The sequence below is a fragment of the Cydia strobilella genome, chromosome 26 (assembly GCF_947568885.1).
Source record: "Cydia strobilella chromosome 26, ilCydStro3.1, whole genome shotgun sequence".
NCBI lineage: Eukaryota > Metazoa > Arthropoda > Insecta > Lepidoptera > Tortricidae > Cydia > Cydia strobilella.
The window spans coordinates 3,542,562-3,564,942 of record NC_086066.1 but is presented as its reverse complement, the minus strand read 5'-3'; the positions used below and the strand labels follow the sequence as shown (position 1 = coordinate 3,564,942).

Here is a 22,381-nt window from a genome sequence, read left to right as displayed (position 1 = left end):
CCCTCGGTGCGCAGTCCGACTAGCACTTGGCCGGTTTTTTACAAGACTGTTTCTTACCTAAAAACATACACTGTTAGGTACACATATTTAAAAAAAAAACTTTATTTCAGTGATTAGGTATTTGGATGGCGGACACGCATCAGGGTTCAGTAAGGTGACCACAAACGAGGGCTCTGAGCGGCGCCTGTTCCAGATTAAGGGCAAGAAGAATGTTCGCGTCACACAGGTAGTTTTATACAGGCGTTTCTTAAAAGTCACACGAACCCCCCGTTAAAAAGCCGCTCCCATACAATTGAAGTTATGCTCTCAATGAAACATGGCATGAACATATATGTATGTCTACTGTCTAGTACTACTACTAGTACTAGTTTTCGTTGCTAAAAATGGTTATGGAAAAAAAATGAAGAGAGAAGGATTTTGTATGTAAAACTTCTAACTAAGTACTCGCTCTAATTTATGACACATATCATTTCGTGAATGTCTGTCTGTCTGTGGCATCTTATTGACATGAAAGAGAATTTCTTTGTGGTGGTTATTATTAGATATGTTTGATAGAAATCGATTATAGCGTTTGGAAGAGTATCAGATCTTTTCCAAAAATTCAGGCATTTTTGGCATAATTTTTTTTTCACATCACCTATTCGAAAAAGGACTTATTCTTCCCCGCTAGGAGGGATCAAAGTGGCACTTTTCTGTTCTAGGACACGATTTTTTTTTCTTTTTTGCATACAATTTTTTTTAGGTAATTAATATTTTGGAATATAATAATTTGCTCATAAGTGATGTGATAAACAGTATGTGTCACATGGTAGCAAAATTATTTCCACCTTGGGCGTTAGCACTTGAATCCCTCACTAAGCTCAGGATTATATTTTAGAATCCCTCGCTACGCTCAGGATTCAATTATAGAATCCTTCGCTTCGTTCAGGATCCAATTTACGCCCTCGCCGTAAATATGCCATTTTGCTCCCTTGTGAAACAATCTACTATTTTATAGCGTAGGAGGATTTTAAATTATCCCAGGTGGAAGCTCACATATCCAAGATGAACGCAGGCGACTGCTTCATCCTAGACAAAGGTCACGATGTGTTCGTGTACGTGGGGGCGGAGGCGAAGAGTGTGGAGCGGCACACGGCCATCAGGGCCGCCAACCAGATCCGGGACCAGGACCATAATGGCCGAGGAGTTGTTCAGATCATTGGTATTCACTTTTTAACCGACTTCAAGATTTCAAAAGGAGGAGGTTCTCAATTCGGTTGTGTTTTTTTTAATGTTTGTTACTCCATAACTCCGTCATTTCTGGACCGATTTTGAAAATTCTTTTTTTGATTGTAAGACACACAGATACACAGACATACAGATTGGTCCCGTTTTTGTCAAAACGCAGATCTGATGATGGGATCCATTAGGAATCGAGGGAACTCCTCAAATGTTAAAGGCATATACATACAGAAACGAAATGCTACTAGAAAAGTGGGTGGTTTTACTCCTTTTAGTTAGGCAAAAGATGCTGTTTTTTTCATTTCATTGTCTGGAGTGCACCATCACCAATAAGTAACCTTTCAACGGCATCCCCCATTGAAGTCGGTTTTTTTTCTTAAAAAATATTTGTCCCTTGGAACAATTTTTGTCTACTACCATTTGAGAGGCTGCGAACCCCGGGCTGGCTCTTATCTGGTTCAACGTCCAACAGATATCTTTGGTTATTCAGCGTGGCAATGCAGCTAGCATATTTGGAACGTTTGGGCCAGGTAGGAAACAGTTCGGGGATTAATTGTTAGAATAGCATTTTTTTTTTGTTTTTTTTTTTTTTGTTTTTTTTTTTTCATTTTTGACGAAGCGTGTTGTGGATACTATTTTTGTGTGTAGCAACTATGACGAAGCCTTCGCTGTGGATTGATATTGTGTTTAATTTGTTTTATTTTCCTGTTTAATTAATAAAGATTTCCTAGATTAGACCATTTGAGAGTTAAATATTAGGTGTGATGAACTGATGACGAGTTAAGCGAGGAATAGCATGTTAAAACAGCTACAAGGCTGACTTTTTGTATTATGTAGTTTTTTTTATACTACGTCGGTGGCAAACAAGCATACGGCCCGCCTGATGTTAAGCAGTCTCCGTAGCCTATGCACGCCTGCAACTCCAGAGGAGTTACATGCGCGTTGCCGACCCTAACACTCCTCTCCCTCGAGCTCTGGCAACCTTCCTCACCGGCAGGAACACAACACTATTAGTACACAGATAAAAAAGATATCTTAACTCAAAACGCAAAACTCTCTTGCGCACGGTTGCTTAAAGAAAATAATAAATTGCTTGGTCCAATAAATATGTCTCGAGTTAAAAACATCATGATTTTTTAAAGCAGAATAAAAATTATTTAGTTTTATCTTTACACATTTTTGAAGCTAAAGGTAGTGATTTGAGTTAAGATATTAATTATTCGCCGCAATAAAAAAACGTCTTAGCAAGAGATATTGCACGCTCTTAAAAAACGGTTTTAGCTTGAGTAACTCTTCATCAAACCAAAAATATTACCCAATTCCAAAGAAGAAGCACCAAAATTTTCCTTTGAGACTTTTAAGTTTTTAGGCAAGAGCGATTAATTCTTGATTTGATGTTTTCAACCTACAGTCAAGAGCCAAAGCTATTTCAAAGAAGAAGCACCAAAGTTTTGCTTTGAGACTTTTAAGTTTTTAGGCAAGAGCGATTAACTCTTGGTTTGACATATACATTCTACAGTCGAGATATAAGAAGTTCAAATAAAAAAATACACGGTTTTACGCCAAGATTTAGTTAATTCTTGGCTTGATTTTAATAATTCTTGGTTTGATGCTTAAAAACTCTATTCAAAATTCAAGTAGCTCTTAAATCAAAACTTAACACAGGTTTACGTCAAGATTTATTAGATTCTTGGCTTCATATCCCAAATTCTTGATTTAATGTCTACAAGATCCATTCGAAAATCAACACGTTTAAATCGAATAATAACAAAGTTTTGCGTCCAGAGCTAATACATTCTTGGCTTGATTTTAACAACTTTTGGTTTGATGCTTATAAACTCCTTTTAAAATTCAAAGAGCTCTTAAATCAAAAATTAACACGGATTTACGTCAAGATTTATTACATTCTTGGCTTCATATCCCATATTCTTGATTTAATGTCTACAATCTCCACTCGAGAATCAACAAGTTAAAATCGAATAATAACAAAGTTTTGCGTCAAGAGTTAATACGTTCTTGGCTTGATTTTACTAATTCTTGGTTTGATATTCTTGAAACTACATTGAAGATTCAAGATATTTAAATAAAAGAATAATACGCCATATAAAAAAGTCATATCTTAAACGGAATATTAAAAACATTAGAGTTTCTTACACTTTTCGTGGTGTTGCCACTGCACAAAAAATGTCTTTAAATTGGTAATTGTGATTATCCGTTTAGTTTGTATAGTTTGTTAAAGGACTGTCTCATTTCAAACATAGACAGAGAGAATCATACTATCTTAGTCTTACACCAGTACAAGCACCGAAAAGAAAAGGATGAGTATAGATTTTAGGGTTCCGTACCGAAAGGGTAAAAACGGGACCCTATTACTAAGACTTCGCTGTCCGTCCGTCCGTCTGTCACCAGGCTGTATCTCGTGATCTGTGATAGCTAGACAGCTGAAATTTTCACAGATGATGTACCTATTTCTGTTGCCGCTATAACAACAAATACTAAAAACAAAATAAAATAAATATTTTTTTCCAATCTCGAGGTTCTCGTCCAATCACCGAAGTTAAGCAACGTCGGGCGAGGTCTGTACTTAGATGGGTGACCGTTTTCATAGATAATGATACGGAACCCTTCGTGTGCGAGTCCGACTCGCACTGGCCGGCTTTTTAGGGGTCCGTACCCAAAGGGACCTATTACTAAGACTTCGCTGCCCGTCTGTCCGTCCGTCTGTCATCAGGCTGTATCTTATGACCCGTGATAGCTAGACAGTTGAAATTTTCACAGATGATGTATTTCTGTTGCTGCTCGGCTATAACTACAAATACTAAAATCTCGAGGTTCACGTTCAATCACCGAAGTTAAGCAACGTCGAGCGGGGTCAGTATTTGGACCGTTTTTATAGATAATGGTACGGAACCCTTCGTGTGCGAGTCCGACTCGCATTTGGCCGATTTTTTTGTTTTTATTTACTGACAATTTGGTTTGACCAACTAATTTGTGTTTGCCAGACTATAATATATATAGTTTGGTCAAGCCAGGCTGTCTCATTTCAAGCATATAGACAGAGAGAATCATACTGTCTTTGTCTTACGCTAGTACTAGCACCCGAAAGAAGGGGATCAGTATAGTTTTCATTGTTCTTACATACTGACAGTGACAAGTTGCGTTTGACAACGCGCGTTAAAAAGCGCTTTAATCCGTCCGCACGTTAAATTCGATTTAACGACCAGCGCTTAAAGTCGAAAATCCAACAACGCTTAATAAAAAGCGCCACCGCCATCGTGTGAATACTAGTTAATAATCTGTGGTGTGAATAAATACACATTCCACACACATTACACACACATTACACACACACACACACACACACACACATTTTCACATGTATCCATTTGTGTCATTTAAACGCTTTTTTTTTTAAAAGCGATCGTGCTAATGAGGCCTTATATTGAAATATGGTTAGTCAAAAATCTTCAGTACACTGTCTTGTTATTTAATATAGAATGTCTTTGGCCTTAAGGCCCCAGTACACAATGGCCCAGCGTCGGCCAGTCTAAGGGACGCATTTATGCGTTAGAGGGAGCAAGTGATATTGCTATCTCAATCCACCGCATAGCTGCGTCACTTAGACTGGCCTACGCTGGACCATTGTGTAGAGGAGCCTTTAAAGTTCTTATTTTGACAAAAAAATAGGCCCCTTAATAAAAAGACTTCCCGGGAACCGGGAAATAAAATTTGTAAATTGGCAACACTCAACTGATAGTATCCTTTCCTATCGTTATTTTTTTCTCTCCAATCTCTTCCGGAACATATTCAACGCTTGCGCCGCTTACCGTTTATCTGTTTATGGATATCACGATTATCACGATAGTAGTTTATTATTATTTGTGTGTGATCTGCTGCTGTACGTGGCCACAGGGGACTCGAGTGCATTACAAGAGATAATGGAAGAAACGAGCGTGTTACTTCATTCGTGGGGCATGCCACCCGAAGTGGTGAAAAGTTTTCTTGGTAAGTACCTAGTCAGTTATTCAAGTAATTATAAATTCATTTACGAGTAGTAGTAAGTAAGTATTATTATAAATAATTATATCTAAATGTCACCCGATCTGTTTGGACGAAAGTTTTAGGTTGTGCCTATCAACTATCAATGGCGTGGGCGGCGTGGATATTTCCGTGGTAAAGCCTAAGCAAAGATAGATTACCTATATTTTTCTTTAATCTTGTGTGTCTTGTTGTCCTATTTTGTAAATATTGGACAAGCCGGCCCCCCTTTGGTATAGTCTGACCCATATTTCCCAATCTCGAGGTTCTCGTCCAATCACCGAAGTTAGCAACGTCGGGCGAGGTCACTACTTGGATGGGTGACCGTTTTCATAGATAATGGTACGGAACCCTTTGTGTGCCGTGTGCTACCACTGGTGCCGTTACTTAATGTTATTTTGTATTTTAGATAATGATCTTTCAATCGAAAAATTTAAAGACTTGACTGATGCATATCTCAAAGAACTGTGTCCTCATATTGGACAAAGAATAACATTAAAGACCCACATCCACGAGTTGCTGGATTCTTTTGCTGAAACAGAAACAACAGATACTACTATGGACATGAATAAGGATGCTAATTCTCCCAAGAGTAACTTAGGATTAGACGACTCAAATTTAAGTCTTTCATTACTCAATGACATCACTAATATTTTTGAAGATACAAATAGACCCCCGCTGCCTGAGTTTGATATGCACACATTGTTGCAAACATCGGCCCATGGCAATAGCGTGCTTAATTATTATAAGTCATTCAAGATACTCAATGCAAAGAAGCGCAATATACTGGTGGACATTATCATCAAACACATATATACATATATTGTCAACAAGTAAATACAAATTTTAATTAGTTTGTATGTAGTGCTTTGTAGATCATTAATCGCCAAGTAGTCAAAACTTTTGGTTTACTTTAGAGCAAACAAAAGATTTTTATATTTCAACCTAAACTGGTGAATATTATCATCAAACACATCATTATTTTAGTAGTTTTAAGTGGTTATTTATTTTATTTTTACTGTATTTCTTCTTGTCTTTTAAATTTATTGTATTTGTATTGTAAAATTATGTAATGGGTCTATTGCCAGAATAAATAAACATTCATTCATTCATTATAATATTATAAATGCGAAAGTGTGTCTGTCTGTCTATCTTTTATCATAGTGAAATTTATTATAGAGATAGTTTAGTATATTAAACCTATAGTATATTAAAATGGTTTAGTAAAAGTAAATTTCTCACAGAGCCCCTACAGAAGCTAGGGCTCCGCGGAGCACATTTTGAGAATGCCTAGTATATTATATACATAAATTGACAACAAGTAAAAATATAAATTTTAATTAGAATGTATGTAGTGCTTTGTAGATTATTAAAGGCTTAGTTAGTAGTCAAGTCTTAGTTTAGAGCAAACAATTCTTTTTAATATTTAAACCTCTGATGCCCAAACCGATGCCTCTTTCTAACAATCTTTCCTGGGTTATTTGGCATATTACGATTTTTGGCCCATCTTTGTAAAAAAAACACATTTTACTTTAACTGGATGGCATATAGCCGGAGAGCTGGCTACTAGGGCGGGTCATTTTTACTTTTTATTTTATTTTATAAAAAGTAAAAATGCCAAGACGAGACAAAGGGCAAAAGGCAGTGCATTTTAATATATTTCCAGAAGTTTCTGTTGGGAGGAAGTAGTGCCAAATGGCTCACCTCCTGTATTGGATTCTGAAATAATATGCAATGTTTTTTGTTACAATGGGAAAATATAGGCCGTCCTATATAAATAAGACTTTTTCCAAACTTATTTTTTTTTGTCTGTTATTCTGACCTCCACCCATTAAAAGCTTCCAGGTTTCCGAATCTAGTATTAAGGACAGTATAGTAATCTAACTATACGGGTTTGGTTGCTCTCATTGTTATGTCATTTCTGACGTAGCCAGCTCTTAGTCTAAAATAGTATAAGAGATAAGTTCCCCTTTGTGCATGTTAAATCAGTACAAAATACATATTTATTTAATAATAATATTATTATGTTACCTTTGTTTGTTTTGCCATTATTAACTGTGTTTTACTTAAACATATAAAAATGTTGCTTTCAGCAAATTGAAACCCGAGGACTACAATATACTCGGTGCCAAAATAATATCACTTTTTCCATGTGAGACTCTAGAAACTTACTACGTGAAAGCCATCCCCACTTGTAAGTCGCTTACAGGAAAATACGTTCCTGCAAAAGGAAAGCTAGTTGATAAAGTACGAAACCTTTTGTTCATTTCTGGAGAAAAACGAAGGAGTTCTGCTACTAAAATTGACACATTAACTGCGAGTGGAGAAGAATTAATTGAAACTGAATGTTTAGGTTTGTGATAAATTCTTATTCAATATATTCTACTTAGGTATCTCTCGGGAGACTCCAATTTATTATTTTATTACTTACATTAGTTAAGAAAAAAAAAAATGCAATGACTACAATATTTTGTATTATTTGTATTGTAAGTATGACAGGTTGATTTATAAAATGTGGTGTTTGTTTTCAGATGACGATGACGTTTTATGGTTGAATAATAATAACGAGCCTTGGGAAGATGTCATTAGCAAATGGAAGAAAACATTCAGACTGAGAAGGAGGCACACCAATTCATCTACAGTCCATGATTTTCTTGAAAATTGGAGCATTTTAAAAAGTGATAGAGGACATGTCCTGGTAAGTCCTTTATGCATTTTGAACTCAAACAAAACTGTTTTCAACTGACTTCAAAATTTCAAGAGGAGGAGGAAATGTTTTTTATGTTTGTTACCGATTAAAAAAAAATGGTTCCAGATTAGGCCCATTTTATTGTTGAGCGTACCTTACCTACTGTCATTGACACGCTGGGCTGGGCTGACATGTTGAAGTCGGTTTTTTTTTTTTTCATAAAATTATTTTCTCTTCTTCCTCGGTCCCTCACTGCTGAGGATTGCGACCATGTATGCTCCATCTCCATAGTGTGTGAATTGGTTCTGAAGTTACTTAATAGTTAATAAATTTTTTTTTAGATTAATTCCGATTTTGAAGAACTGTTCAAAGAAAAGTCGTTGAATTTCCATAAGAATTGGCATGACTTTTTTCAGAAGCTTCTTATAGCAAAGAAGGGCCAAATAAATAATAAAAATGCACTCTCTCTAATCGAAACATTGAGTGCCATAACAGATGAAGGTAAGCGGTTCCCTTTACCTTTTCGTGTAATATTATTAGGTACATTATTAATATAACATCAGGTATTATAATTCTGAAAGAGTTTAAAGTTTGTATTGTAAGATGTATGATGTAAAGCTGTATGATGTACGAATGTATTGCCACATATCAGCTCCTTTAATATTAATAGTTTTCTCCAAATTCTAATTCTATATTTTGTTAATAGATAAAAGGATTCCGGTACAAATAAGCTTATTGGCGTACTTAATCCCTCCAAAAGGCAGACTTTCAAGAACTGTCAAATACTCATCGACGGAAGCAACTGAAGGCATCATCGTACAAACAGACGTAAGTTACCTATGTGTATTATCAAAGATAGATATAACTCCGTAATAGATAGATACAGTCTAAGGAAAAAACGTGCCTCGAAAATCAAGAAAATTTGATTCTCGTTCAGAGGGCGCTACTAGTTTTGGCCTACAGTCGTATAGATGGCGTTGACGGTTTCGTTTTGTTATTTAACAATTTTTAACCGTACCGTACCGTACCGTAGTATGAAGTTCATGGCCTTCACTAAATTAAAAAGCTACATTGTTTCACTCCCTGGAGTGAGGAAAGTCGCACTTTCCTCACTCCAGGGAGTGACGAAAGTAGGCTTGTTCGAGCTGCTGAGGTGAAAAACTAATTTCAGACCTCATGTCATTGTATGTGCAAAGTTTCATTACAATCCAACACGTAACCTCTTCTCTACTGTATTCTTTGTATTGTTTCCTGTAATGAAGTGTACAATAAAGAGTATTTGTAGTATTGTATTGTATTTTTAAAATGAGAACGGAACTTCGTTTGTATGGGAAGGTGAAATTCGGCCGAGCTTGCCGGAGACTCTTAAGCCAACTTACTTGGGATTAGCCGGTTAAACCTGAAGTGGCTGGAGTTACCATGGTTTCTAGTATAATTTGACACTGGGTTAACGGTTTAACCGGTTAGCCCGGGTTAGTGGGATGGTGCAAGTGGCACTCATAATGCGTTTGTTTCTATTTATGCGTATTAATTTGAGTACTTTTTTATGTGGTATGTTATAGAAAGACCTCTCAATAATAGAAATATCAGTTAAAAAAATTACTTCTATATCATATCATGGGAGTTGTATTACTGGTAATTTGAACTTTATAGCAAACTTGTTATTCAAACGAATTGTTTAACTAATAATTCTTACTATCGCCGCTACTGTACGTCGTCTGCTTAGCATATCACTTATAATGTATTTGATTTCAGACCGCCGGAGATATCGACAAGAAGATACAAGAACAGAAATCTAAGAACTTGGCGCGGAAACTGTCAGTGCAGCCGTACGTCTTACTACAGGGCAGCTTACATAATTTCACCTGTTTGTACATGGTCATTGATGACATAAAGTATGTATTCGATTGCGCAAGCAAAGCATTTGACCTACTATTTAAAATGTATCATGTATTTCATGTGCGATACCCAAATGCTTCTGAATATTTATATTTAACAATACAAAGGAAAGTTTACGGAATAGTAACCAAGTATGATAGGGTTCCTCCACATGTTGTAGAAATTTTAAACATGAAATAGCAGGTCTGCTTTAAAATATTTCTTCTTTAAAATTGATATATTATATAAGCAAGCACATTGTATTGCTGAGAATCGTGCAAACCTGTCATTATGTTGTGTCCTAAATGTAAGCTAGACATCCAAAACTTCAAAAGGTATATTTTACACTTGGAATTAATTCATAGCATCACGAATTATTTTGTTTGTCCTATAGAAAATTGTAACCGGACTTATGATACAAAATATAATCTGAAAGATCATTTGTTTGGTTTTCACAAATTATTTAAAGAGCGTAAGCTCGACAGTAATGAAACGAATGAAGTAGTGACCTTAAGATCACAAGGCACGCAGAGCCAATCAGATGCCGCGTCTTCGTCGACTCAACACGACAAAGATAATTCTGACATAAAAGAAACACAGTCAACTTACAATGTCAGTAGCAATGCAGACGATAAATTACTAGAAATTCAAATTGTTAAATAACAAACGAAACCGTCAACGCCATCTATACGACTGTAGGCCAAAACTAGTAGCGCCCTCTGGACGAGAATCAAATTTTCTTGATTTTCGAGGCACGTTTTTTCCTTAGACTGTATCTATCTATTACGGAGTTATATCTATCTTTGATAATACACATAGGTAACTGCCTTCAGTTGCTTCCGTCGATGAGTATTTGACAGTTCTGGAAAGTCTGCCTTTTGGAGGGATTAAGTACGCCAATAAGCTTATTTGTACCGGAATCCTTTTATCTATTAACAAAATATAGAATTAGAATTTGGAGAAAACTATTAATATTAAAGGAGCTGATATGTGGCAATACATTCGTACATCATACAGCTTTACATCATACATCTTACAATACAAACTTTAAACTCTTTCAGAATTATAATACCTGATGTTATATTAATAATGTACCTAATAATATTACACGAAAAGGTAAAGGGAACCGCATACCTTCATCTGTTATGGCACTCAATGTTTCGATTAGAGAGAGTGCATTTTTATTATTTTTTTGGCCCTTCTTTGCTATAAGAAGCTTCTGAAAAAAGTCATGCCAATTCTTATGGAAATTCAACGACTTTTCTTTGAACAGTTCTTCAAAATCGGAATTAATCTAAAAAAAAAAATTATTAACTATTAAGTAACTTCAGAACCAATTCACACACTATGGAGATGGAGCATACATGGTCGCAATCCTCAGCAGTGAGGGACCGAGGAAGAAGAGAAAATAATTTTATGAAAAAAAAAACCGACTTCAACATGTCAGCCCAGCCCAGCGTGTCAATGACAGTAGGTAAGGTACGCTCAACAATAAAATGGGCCTAATCTGGAACCATTTTTTTTTAATCGGTAACAAACATAAAAAACATTTCCTCCTCCTTTTGAAATTTTGAAGTCAGTTGATAACAGTTTTGTTTGAGTTCAAAATGCATAAAGGACTTACCAGGACATGTCCTCTATCACTTTTTAAAATGCTCCAATTTTCAAGAAAATCATGGACTGTAGATGAATTGGTGTGCCTCCTTCTCAGTCTGAATGTTTTCTTCCATTTGCTAATGACATCTTCCCAAGGCTCGTTATTATTATTCAACCATAAAACGTCATCGTCATCTGAAAACAAACACCACATTTTATAAATCAACCTGTCATACTTACAATACAAATAATACAAAATATTGTAGTCATTGCATTTTTTTTTTCTTAACTAATGTAAGTAATAAAATAATAAATTGGAGTCTCCCGAGAGATACCTAAGTAGAATATATTGAATAAGAATTTATCACAAACCTAAACATTCAGTTTCAATTAATTCTTCTCCACTCGCAGTTAATGTGTCAATTTTAGTAGCAGAACTCCTTCGTTTTTCTCCAGAAAAAATTTCATAAAGTTTTTCACTAGAACAACTAAATTCGAGAATTAAGTATTTTAATTACAGCAGTTCGGAAGATAATCATCCACCGCCAATTAATAACAAACATTTAACTAATGGATCAATCATTATGTCAGCTTCCGAAATGCTATGTTTAGTAAGAAATTTTCGGTATATAATTGGTGACCTGATCGCTGATAACGATGAGATATGGAAATACTATTTGATGTTGCTAGAAATAACTGATGTGTTAACAAGTCAAGTAATTTCCTTAGAACATTTACAAAATTTAAAAGAAGTTATCAAAGAACATCACGAAATGTATTGTCAATTATTCCAGACTCACTTGAAGCCGAAATATCACTTCTTGTTACATTATCCTTCAGTAATCAAAAAATGCGGTCCACCTATTTTTTACTCTGCATTCAAATTCGAAGCTAAACATAAAGATTTGAAACGAGTGGCCCAGTCTATAACATGTCGCAAAAATTTGTGTTATTCAATCGCGTTGCGGTGTGAATTGAAAACCAGCTCAAGATATATAACGAAAATTGGCTTTAACGACGCTATCAATGTTGGTAAAACGAGCCGTCTTAACATTCCAAAAGCATTAGAGGATGATTATCTTTCAGTTCCAACTTATGAAATCAACGGCATTATTTACAACACAAATAGTGTATTGCTCTTTGACTGCGTAGACGATAACCCGGATTTTTTAATGGTTAATAACATTTTTGTGAAAAACAATGATTTGAACTCGGTATTATTTTCTTGCAAAAAAAATACAAGTTTATGGTTATAGCAACCATTTTAAAGCTTATCAGGTCGAACGAGACTATGATCATTATAACTGTAAGTTAGTGTCCCTGACCGATTGTCATAGCCAATTGCCTATGACACTCCGCTCAGTTGGCGAAAGATTGTACATTTCATTGTATAAATAGTTGTATCAAGGTTCGACCATGCCGCTTCTTAAGTGACGCAGATGCACCGTAAATTGAGCTGTAAACTGAGTAAACCCACAACCACGAGTTGCTGAATTCTTTTGCTGAAACAGAAACAACAGACACTACTATGGACATGAATAAGGATGCCAATTCTCCCAAGAGTAACTTAGGATTAGACGACTCAAATTTAAGTCTTTCATTACTCAATGACATCACTAATATTTTCGAAGATATAAATGTCTACCCCCGCTGCCTGAGTTTGATATGCACACATTGTTGCAAACATCGGCCCATGGCAATAGTGTGCTTAATTATTATAAGTCATTTAAGATACTCAATGCAAAGAAGCGCAATATACTGGTGGACATTATCATCAAACACATATACACGTATATAAATACAAATTTTAATTAGGTATGTAGTGCTTTGTATATTATTAATGGCCAATTAGTCAAAACTCTTGGTTTACTTTAGAGAGGGCAAGGGCATGCGATAAAATCGTTACGCTTACGACGCGTCACTGCGATTCCGTACCCTCACCGTTTTTTAAGCAGCGGTGTGGTCGAACCTTTAGGTGATTACTGATTAAGTATTTAAATTAAGTATTTGAGGCCTGAGAGACGTTTATGGTTACTTTGTAAGTTTAATTTTATGTTGTGAATTTTTAAATTGTAATAAGTACAAACTTAATGAGGCAAAATAAATGTATATTCATGAGACTTTTAATAAATAAATAAATTGTACATTTCATTGTATAAATACATAGTTGTATTAGATGATTAAGTATATGACCTAATATGGCAGGTGCCTAACACCCTATACATATTTAAGTATACGTACAGTAAATTACTTTAAATTAAATATGACACTTTGTAGTTATAAAATTAGGGGTTTCTGCACAGAGGGAGCAACCTCGCGAGGAAATTGCCGCGCGAAGCAAACGACCCATCCTCGCGCGGCAGTTTGCTCGCTAAAATGGCGTCACTCTGTCAGCTGTTTATGGTTAAGGTCGACTGGGACAAATGCGTCAGTTGAGGTAAGTGAGTCTTTTTAGAATTACAAGAAGATGGATAGGTTTCGACGAAATTTTACCAAGGCGACAATTAGGCCATTTCAGGCACCGATGAAAGACCGCTTTTAGTATAATTAATTTCCTTTACACTTAAATAACATTTTCTTGTAATTGTAAAAAGACGCATTTACCTCAACTGGCGCAATTATTCCGGTTCACCTTAAATAGGTACCTACTTGAATATACTTACCCCCTTATAAACTTCTTTCCTGCCTCAATTAGTTAATTTATGTTTTGTCCTTATCTCTCACTTCGACAGTTGTCTTTATTAAAACGACACAAAGCATAAATTAAGTAATTGAGACCTGAGAGACTTATGAATGAGGGGGTTACTTTAGAAGTTTAATTTTATGTTGTGAATTTTTAAATTGCAATAGGTACAACCTTGATAGAGGCAAAATAATATTATGACTTTTAATAAATAAATACATGTTAATTATTTTGGATATTATTTATTAGGGTTACCCACTTTTCCTACATAAAATAATAAAAAAGTAGGTAGAGGTTGTGTACGTTAACATTATAATCTGGGTTTTTTGTTTGTCCTTGTGTGCCCTTGAGTCATGTTAACGTAGACAAGATTTTTGATGTAAAGGATTATTTTTTATAAACCAACATGACTATTGTAATTCGTTGAAGATGTAATGTTTGTTGTTTATTTGAATACAAAGAGATGTAACCACTTTTTGCGTTGTAATAAGGTCCAAAAGTGGATACATCTCTTTGTAGTCTACTGTTTCTATGTTTTAGAGCGAGATACTAATATTGCTTACGTCAATTCAGAAGTTACTTGAAATAAATGTTTATAATTAATTAAATCACATATTGTCTTAATCAAGGATAATTATTTTATGTAAAAGCTTGAATTTTTTTATCAAGATGTTTTACTGATAAACAAAACAGTATTGTATCGAAATACGCCATATGATTACGTACTTGAAGGAAAACCGACATTATATGCCTAAATAACAAACAAGCGTACTTATGATGTATTTATTAAAACTAATCATAAACAATGGCCTATTTCGAACAAAGCTGTTTTGTTTATCAGTTAAACATATCTTAATTAAAATATTCAAGCTTTTACATGAAATAATATTAATATCTTTGATGAAGAGGACAACTTTTGATTTAAAACATTCTAATTATTAACCTCAAGTAACTTTTGAATTGTCATAAGCAACAGTAGTATCTCGCTTCAAAATATGGAAAAGTTTAGAACTACAAACATTACATCTTCAACGAATCACGAAAATCATCTTGGTTTAAGAAAATTAATTCTTTATTCAAAACATACTAAACTTTGCGCTAAGAAATTTCTACTCTAGATATAAATAATATCATATTTTACATTGAGTAACGTACTCTTGAACCAATGCTTTTTCTTGTTTTCATGGAGAAATATAATTCTCAATTCAATTATGAGTATCTAACCCCAAGAAACAAAGTTTCTTGGCACAAGTTCTTTAAGTATTGCCCTGAGACACTTAAGATTCAATTCAGAAAATACTATGATTTGACTTAAGTTACCGGTTTCATACGCTAAGAAATTTCGGCTCTTCGTGTGAAAAAATAAAAAAATTACATTGAGTAACATACTCTTAAGCCAATGCGTTTTCTTGTTTTCGTGGAGAAATGCAATTCTCGATTGAAATTATGAGTCTATACCCCAAGAAACAAAGTTTCTTGACACAAGTTCTTTAAGTATTGCACTAAGACACTTAGGTTCAATTTCAAAAAATACAATACATAAAACAAAACGCAAACGCTCTTGGTGGGAATATTGAGCTTTTTAAAAAAAAAACTTTTTATAGCTCGGATAAAGTATTGATTTTTTTACCTTAAATAATAAAATTTGAAACCTTTTATATCTTGACGCAAGAATTTTATTGTTTCCTTATATAGGAAACACAAAATATCTTGACACAAGAGGATTTACTTGGCTGGAGAACTATTTTTTTTCTGTGTAGGGTCTAGTGTTATTTGGCTGCGGTTTTCTGTAAGGTGGAGGTACCTCCCCAGTTGGGCTCTGCTCTAGATCTGGAATGACATCCGTTGTCCTGTGCCCTACCACACAAAGCGAGATGTCATTCACAGTACCCATACCTCTCTTTTGGACGTAGTTTAAGGACATCCCCGGGTCCAAGAGTGTAGTTTCTCAGGTTTATCACTACACAGTATAAAACAATGTCGCTTTCCATTATCTGTATGTCTGTTCCTATGTATTATGCTTAGATCTGTAAAACTACGCAACGGATTTTGATGCGGTTTATTTAATAGATAGAGTGATTCAAGAGGAAGGTTTATATGTACAATTTGTAAAGGTTTTGTGTAAAATTGTTGAACTACCCATGCGAAGCCGGGGCGGGTCGCTAGTTTATTATAAAACTGTCACAGACAGCGTTAGAGTTACGAGGCTTTCCCTCATACCTCACATGAATGTATTCCATTCATAAACTGGGTAGGTATACAAATTTACAGCAAGCTGTGTGATATTCGTTCTTTTGTTTCAGATTCCAGCTCCACTGATGATGAGCTGAACAACTTCTTTGCTGCGCTGGGTTCCGGAGACAAGGACTCCATGCCCCCTGCGTCTGATGGTGGGGATGACGAGGTACGTGTAGTTGAATTGTCTTGATGGTACTGGCACAGAATACATATTATTATACATATACCTATAGGTACAGAAGATTCACTCTTTAACAAAACGCGACTACTACGCGCAAGGCGGCGCAAGCGCGTGCAGGCGTCCGTTCCGTAGCGGTGCGCGGCAATTACTATGGCAAAACCCCAAAATTGGGGCGGCCACAGGTACCTGTAGCGACGCGACGAAATCGCGGAATGAGACACGCCTGGTACTAGTAACAATCCCCCATGTCATATACAGGGTAACTCAGGAGAACGTCACTCATTGTATCAAGGAAATTGACAGATATTATAGGTACAGAAGTGACATCAACGCCGCAGCAATGATGGAATCCTAATAATGAATAACAATAACAACATAACGCTGAAGTCGTCAGCTTAGGGCCACTTACACCATTCACTAACCCGGATTAACCGGTTAAACCTGGAGTTGCCATGACTACCAGTACAGTTTCACACTGGGTTAACGGTTTAACTAGGATGGTGCAAGCGGCACTAAGACGGACTCTAACATTTTTAATATTTCATGTCTGCAGAATTTCGAAACCGGAGTCGCAAAGGCAGTGAAACTCTTTGAAATATCTGACGCGTCTGGTCAGATGAAGACCACCGAAATCAACCCGATTAAGGGGAAACACCAGCTTAAATCTGATGTAAGTACTTACTTATTTTGAACAGATACATTTTAAGTTGCATTGGGACAATTTCGTTAATAAAAATAAAAAAGCCTTTATTTCTTACAGAATTAATTAATTATACAGTTTCCAAAAGTAATCTTGTTAGTAATATCATGAAAAAAGAGTGTAGCTATTTTAGTGTTAGTAAACTATGAGATAACAAAAAATATTATTAGAATATTAGAATATTATTATTTGATTCATTTTCCCGTGAGTTATTCTGCAAGAACCCCTCCGCAGGTAAAGGCCTCCTCCAAGGTGAACCAATCGTCTCTGGATTTTGCAGTTTGCATAACAGATACATTTTAAGTTGCATGGGGACAATTTCGTTACGCTACTACAATGAATTAGGGCATCTTGCTGACTGTTGCTACAGCAGAAAGTGCTACTAATTTAGTAGATATTTGTTATTTTCAAAATTACTCTGTTTCCGAAGTTACCCCAATGCACCTTATTTATTTCTCTTTTTATTGAATAATGCATTATACGTTTTTTTTGTTTCCCGCATAAATTTACATAAGATTTACATTTTAAATTCAAGCTCATAATTGAATTTCAAACTAATTTTACGATTTTCTTGAAATTAAGTGAACCTAACCTTCCTTCCGGAACAGATTTCATAAAGCGCTGTGCTTTAACAGACTGTTGATGTTTTTATCGAAAAAATAATTCCAAAATTATTTTTCGTTGTGTTGGATAGGAATGTATTTTTTTCACCTCAGCAGCTCGAACAAGCCTACTTTCGTCACTCCCTGGAGTGAGGAAAGTGCGACTTTCCTCACTCCAGGGAGTGAAACAATGTAGCTTTTTAATTTAGTGAAGGCCATGAACTTCATACTTTTATTACATTTTTTTTATGGTACGGTACGGTCCGGTCCGGTCCGGTCCGGTCTCGTCTCGTATCGTATCGTATCGTATCTTATCGTATCGTACATATTATAATACTTTTTTTTTCTGTTTATTGTAATTCGAAATACATTTTAACCTTTAATATGTTCTCACTACTGAGGTGAAAAATTATGTGTGCAACACGAGAGCAAAGTTATTTTACATCTCGTGTTTTTGAGTCCCTCGCTACGCTCAAGATTCTACCTTAGAATCACTCGCTTCGCTCGTGATTCAATGATAGGATCTTTCGCTTTCTCGGGACTCAAAATAAACACTCGCAAGAAAAACCAACTTTCCTCTCTTGTTGCACAAATAACTATTCTTCGAGCCGATGTTCTACTTATATAAAAGTGTAAGTAGGCATATAGATAACGTAAAGATAGATACCTATTCAGTTTTTCCGATTGTTTTGATATTGTACTAATCATTAAGGATGATTCACGTTAGACCGGGCCGTGTCCGGGCCGGAGCTTCCGGCGCTTCGTTTTCTATGGGAAGCATCACGTGATCACCTGTCATGGCCCGGACACGGCCCGGTCTAACGTGAGTCATCCTTTATGCGTTTGTTTTGACTCTTTTAGGAGTGTTATATCCTGGATGCTCATACCAGCGGAGTTTTCGTGTGGGTCGGGAAGAAATCTAACCAGAAGGTAAATATTTATCGCTTAATGTATTAAGCAGAAACTACTGCAAACGATGCCATAAAGCTTAGAATATATGAGTACAATCTAGTGCTTTTCAAGGCAAGAGTTAATAGGTATCTCATAGGTAAGCGTGCTCCAGCGTAGACCGCATCATCACTTACCATCAGGTGGGATCGTGGTCGAACGCCTGCCTATTCATCATTAAAAAAAAATTAAAAGCGGTAATAGTGGAAATAATGAATGAACTCATCGCTCTGCCAACTGAGCTACCCTCCCTAAGGCACATATGATGTAAATGTTCGCTGTCCTCCGGTGAAGTCTCGATAGCTCAGTAGGCAGAGCGATGGGCTAGCGATTCAGTCGCGAGTACGGCCCTCGCCCGAGACAGTCAATTTTTCCACTTTTAATTTACTATATATTCTTCGTTTAACAATTAAACAAGGACATGTTTTTATATATGAAGGGTTTTTATTTATTATATGAGTACAGTGTAGATAAAGATGTTCTGATATAATTTCAGGAGAAAATGGAGGCGATGAATAGAGCAGAAGAGTATCTCAAGAATCACAACTGCCCCACTTGGGTAAGGCTTTAAGAATTTAAATTGGCGAAGACACAAGTTTTTTTAGCGACTGCCATTTGACCTTCCATTCAAACCCAGAGAGGAAACTAGGCCTAGGGCCTAGCTATTAATTTAATATTCTTGTAGATGGTGATATAATTAACGTTTCCTTTTTATGAATGATCATTACCGTTGTATTTGATTTACACTTACCTACCATTGTATATGTATATTAGTGTAAATTTAGTTAATACTCTACCTACCTAATAACCAATATAGTTTATATTCATCTTTTTTTCAGATTCACGTGTCTAAAGTACCCGAAGGAGGGGAGCCTGCACCGTTTAAACTATTTTTCCCCGAATGGGCTTAAACGCTACACATTTTTTTTGTTATTTGACTGTATTGACACTGTACAAATCTCAAAATGCAATGACAATTTTGTGGGCTTGCATTATTATTTATAAAAAACGTATTAAAATGCATTTTTTTATAACAAAATTGTAAGTATGAAATAAAACTATGAAAACGGATTATATCGCGTATATTGAATTTATAATACATCCCGACGTCTCGAACCCTTTACAGCTTCGTGGTCAACGGGTGACTGAGGAAAAATTACAAAGTGCAAAAATACCCACATACTAAAATAATGAACAATCATAGACGATAAACTTTAAGGCTGGTTGTACATGCAAAATCGGTTATCGGTTGTATATACGCGATATAATCCGTTTCCATAGTTTTATTTCATGAGTAACTATCGCGGTAACCGAAGACAATATTAAAATTGTAATTACCTAGTAATACTTTACCTATGCCAAAGATTTGTATTATTCTCACCAAAATAGATAAAGGGAAGGAATAAACAATTGAATTATGTAAACAAATACACTCTTTATTTTATTGTTACATTTTTTTTTAACTAGAGCCTATTAAATTTTTGATTTTGCTCGACGGCTACGACATATCAAAGATAGATATAACTCCGTAATAGATGGATACAGTCTAAGGAAAAAACGTGCCTCGAAAATCACGAAAATTTGATTCTCGATCAGATGGCGCCACTAGTTTTGGCCTACACTCGTATAGAGGGCGTTGACTGTTTCGTTTGTTATTTATAATTTTAACGCATACCAGTGAAAGAACATGGGTCAAAATCATATAAAAATAATTAATGCAAATAAAAAAATCATTTATCCATATTTAAATACATTTTATCGTATTTTTATAAATATTTATTTTTGTAGGGTCGAGTGGAGGAAACGAGGGGAGGCCTTTGCCCAGCAGTGGGACACTAAATTAGGCTAGTAAAAAAAAAAAAAAAAATTATTTTTAGTTTTAAAGTGTGTCGACAGATGGCAGTGAATTTACTGGGGTTACAAAATTTACTGTGACAGTACCGCTCTAGTATAAGTTACTCTATGGACATATTGAATCATTTTCAAAAACGGAATCTACGAACGTTTATAGGTAATTAAGAAACCTGCTCACAAAATTTCTCCCTGAAGTGAAACCTTTAGAGGAGAGCCACCGGACAGACATCAACGGAAAAATCTTATGTTCTTGTTTTGAAATCGGTTGTTTATAAATATTACCTACTTACTAGATTATTTTTCAGGAACATTCTCATATTAAATATTAACCATTTTAATCAGGTAATTAATGTGTTAGTAAACATGCTTGAAATTAATATCTCAATGAACGATTCCTAGTAATATTAACGAGTAACGCGAATAATTTTATATCTAGTTCTGTTTTGTTTTTTCCTTATAATTGTTACAAACATTATATTTTTTATTAATACATTAACAACAAAATTAATACTTAAATATTTATCCTGCCTGTTTGACTACGGAACCAGTATTTATAGTTTTAGTAAGCGATTTATATAGTTATGTCATTGTTTTTAAAATAAATAAAGTTTTATTTCAGGCAAAAAGTACATTCGTACACCCATATCAAAGTACAATTTAAAAGTTAAGATGCCAAAAGAAGTAGTACTTAATCACTACATAGTATAAAACAAAGTCGCTTTTCGCTGTCTGTATGTCTGTCCTTATGTATGCTTAGATCTTTAAAACTACGCAACGGATTGTGATGCGGTTTTTTTTATAGATAGAGTGATTCAAGACGAAGGTTTATATGTATAATTTGTAAAGGTTTTGTGTAAATTTGTTGAACACCCGTGCGAAGCCGGGGCGGGTCGCTAGTAATAAAATTAAATAAAAGTTGAACTGTGAATTTTTATTTTTTCCATACATTACACATATCCGAACTACTTATATGGTCGTAGCCAAGGACCACCAGAAAATATATCAAGTAAATTAAATACTTCACCAAATTCTTGCAAATCATAAATTCTAATAAATGTTGCAATAAATACCGTCATTTTTTGGCAACACTATATATCACAGGGTGCAGCAGCTGGGAACCTACCGCGAACACCGCTATTCGCAAACTACGGGCATCTTTCTCTGTCACTCTAATCTAATTAAAAGAGAAAGTTAAAGGTTCCGATTTTCGCTACAAGTTGGCTGTCCGTTTAAAGCGCGCAGTCACTTACAAAGCACTTGCAAATTATTTGTTTTTCCTCCATTTATTGTGATTAATTAAGCGAACATAAATAAATCAAACTGTTGTTCAACAATAATGATATCGGTTTCGTAGTAATCAGAACTTCAGCGGGTTCAAGTTGATAACGTGACCGCTAAACACTTACGCCATACTGTTACTGATTGACACAGTAAACTTTTATATAACAGTACACAAACACACACTAAGGTGATTCACAGTACAATTACCATGGTAACCAATTTGGAGTATGTAATTTTAGTTTCAATTTATTAATTATGTTATCTTATCTTATCTTATAGTTTCGGGGGCCCTTTCGGATACACTTCGACCCATAGGGATCTTTTGTGCAGTTACCCCCTAGAAAAGATCCGTCCGCTACTCAAGAGCCTTCCCCACCATCTCCATATGCCGGATGATGGACCTTATGGGTAGCTTTTTGAATTCCTTTGGTACCAGGTAGCCTATTCCAAAGTCCTTCATTCTTTGTCTGGC

At 35.3% G+C, this 22,381-nt stretch overlaps 2 protein-coding genes and 2 long non-coding RNA genes across 6 annotated transcripts in view; 2 read left to right on the top strand and 2 right to left on the bottom strand.

The window, feature by feature from the left end:
* Positions 1 to 19,859, top strand: part of LOC134753305 (cholesterol 7-desaturase nvd-like) — a 54,837-nt gene extending 34,978 nt beyond the window's left edge. The window contains exons 11-17 of the mRNA XM_063689157.1: positions 111 to 226; positions 1,024 to 1,201; positions 16,409 to 16,509; positions 17,078 to 17,194; positions 18,688 to 18,756; positions 19,271 to 19,333; positions 19,614 to 19,859. Of these exons, the coding sequence (XP_063545227.1) occupies positions 111 to 226; positions 1,024 to 1,201; positions 16,409 to 16,509; positions 17,078 to 17,194; positions 18,688 to 18,756; positions 19,271 to 19,333; positions 19,614 to 19,685 (716 nt within the window). The 3' untranslated portion in view covers positions 19,686 to 19,859. The remainder of the gene's footprint in view (positions 1 to 110; positions 227 to 1,023; positions 1,202 to 16,408; positions 16,510 to 17,077; positions 17,195 to 18,687; positions 18,757 to 19,270; positions 19,334 to 19,613) is intronic.
* On the top strand, positions 4,749 to 10,266 carry LOC134753306 (uncharacterized). 3 transcript variants are annotated; one of them, XM_063689159.1, is made up of 5 exons: positions 4,749 to 5,226; positions 7,353 to 7,957; positions 8,290 to 8,449; positions 8,655 to 8,776; positions 9,704 to 10,266. In XM_063689159.1, the coding sequence occupies exons 2-5, from the start codon at positions 7,772 to 7,774 to the stop codon at positions 10,025 to 10,027; spliced, it is 792 nt and encodes a 263-aa protein (XP_063545229.1). In that variant the 5' UTR covers positions 4,749 to 5,226; positions 7,353 to 7,771; the 3' UTR covers positions 10,028 to 10,266. The 3 variants fall into 3 exon arrangements, with proteins under 3 accessions (XP_063545229.1, XP_063545231.1, XP_063545230.1); XM_063689161.1 differs by having other exon boundaries at positions 5,669 to 7,957; XM_063689160.1 differs by having other exon boundaries at positions 4,749 to 7,957.
* LOC134753307 (uncharacterized) lies at positions 11,004 to 11,877 on the bottom strand. The gene is made up of 3 exons (XR_010128812.1): positions 11,795 to 11,877; positions 11,451 to 11,617; positions 11,004 to 11,120 (listed from the first exon to the last, which is right to left on the bottom strand). It is a non-coding gene; the product is annotated as an uncharacterized LOC134753307 (long non-coding RNA).
* LOC134753308 (uncharacterized) lies at positions 15,157 to 15,870 on the bottom strand. The gene is made up of 2 exons (XR_010128813.1): positions 15,617 to 15,870; positions 15,157 to 15,381 (listed from the first exon to the last, which is right to left on the bottom strand). It is a non-coding gene; the product is annotated as an uncharacterized LOC134753308 (long non-coding RNA).
* Positions 19,860 to 22,381: the final 2,522 nt, after the last annotated feature.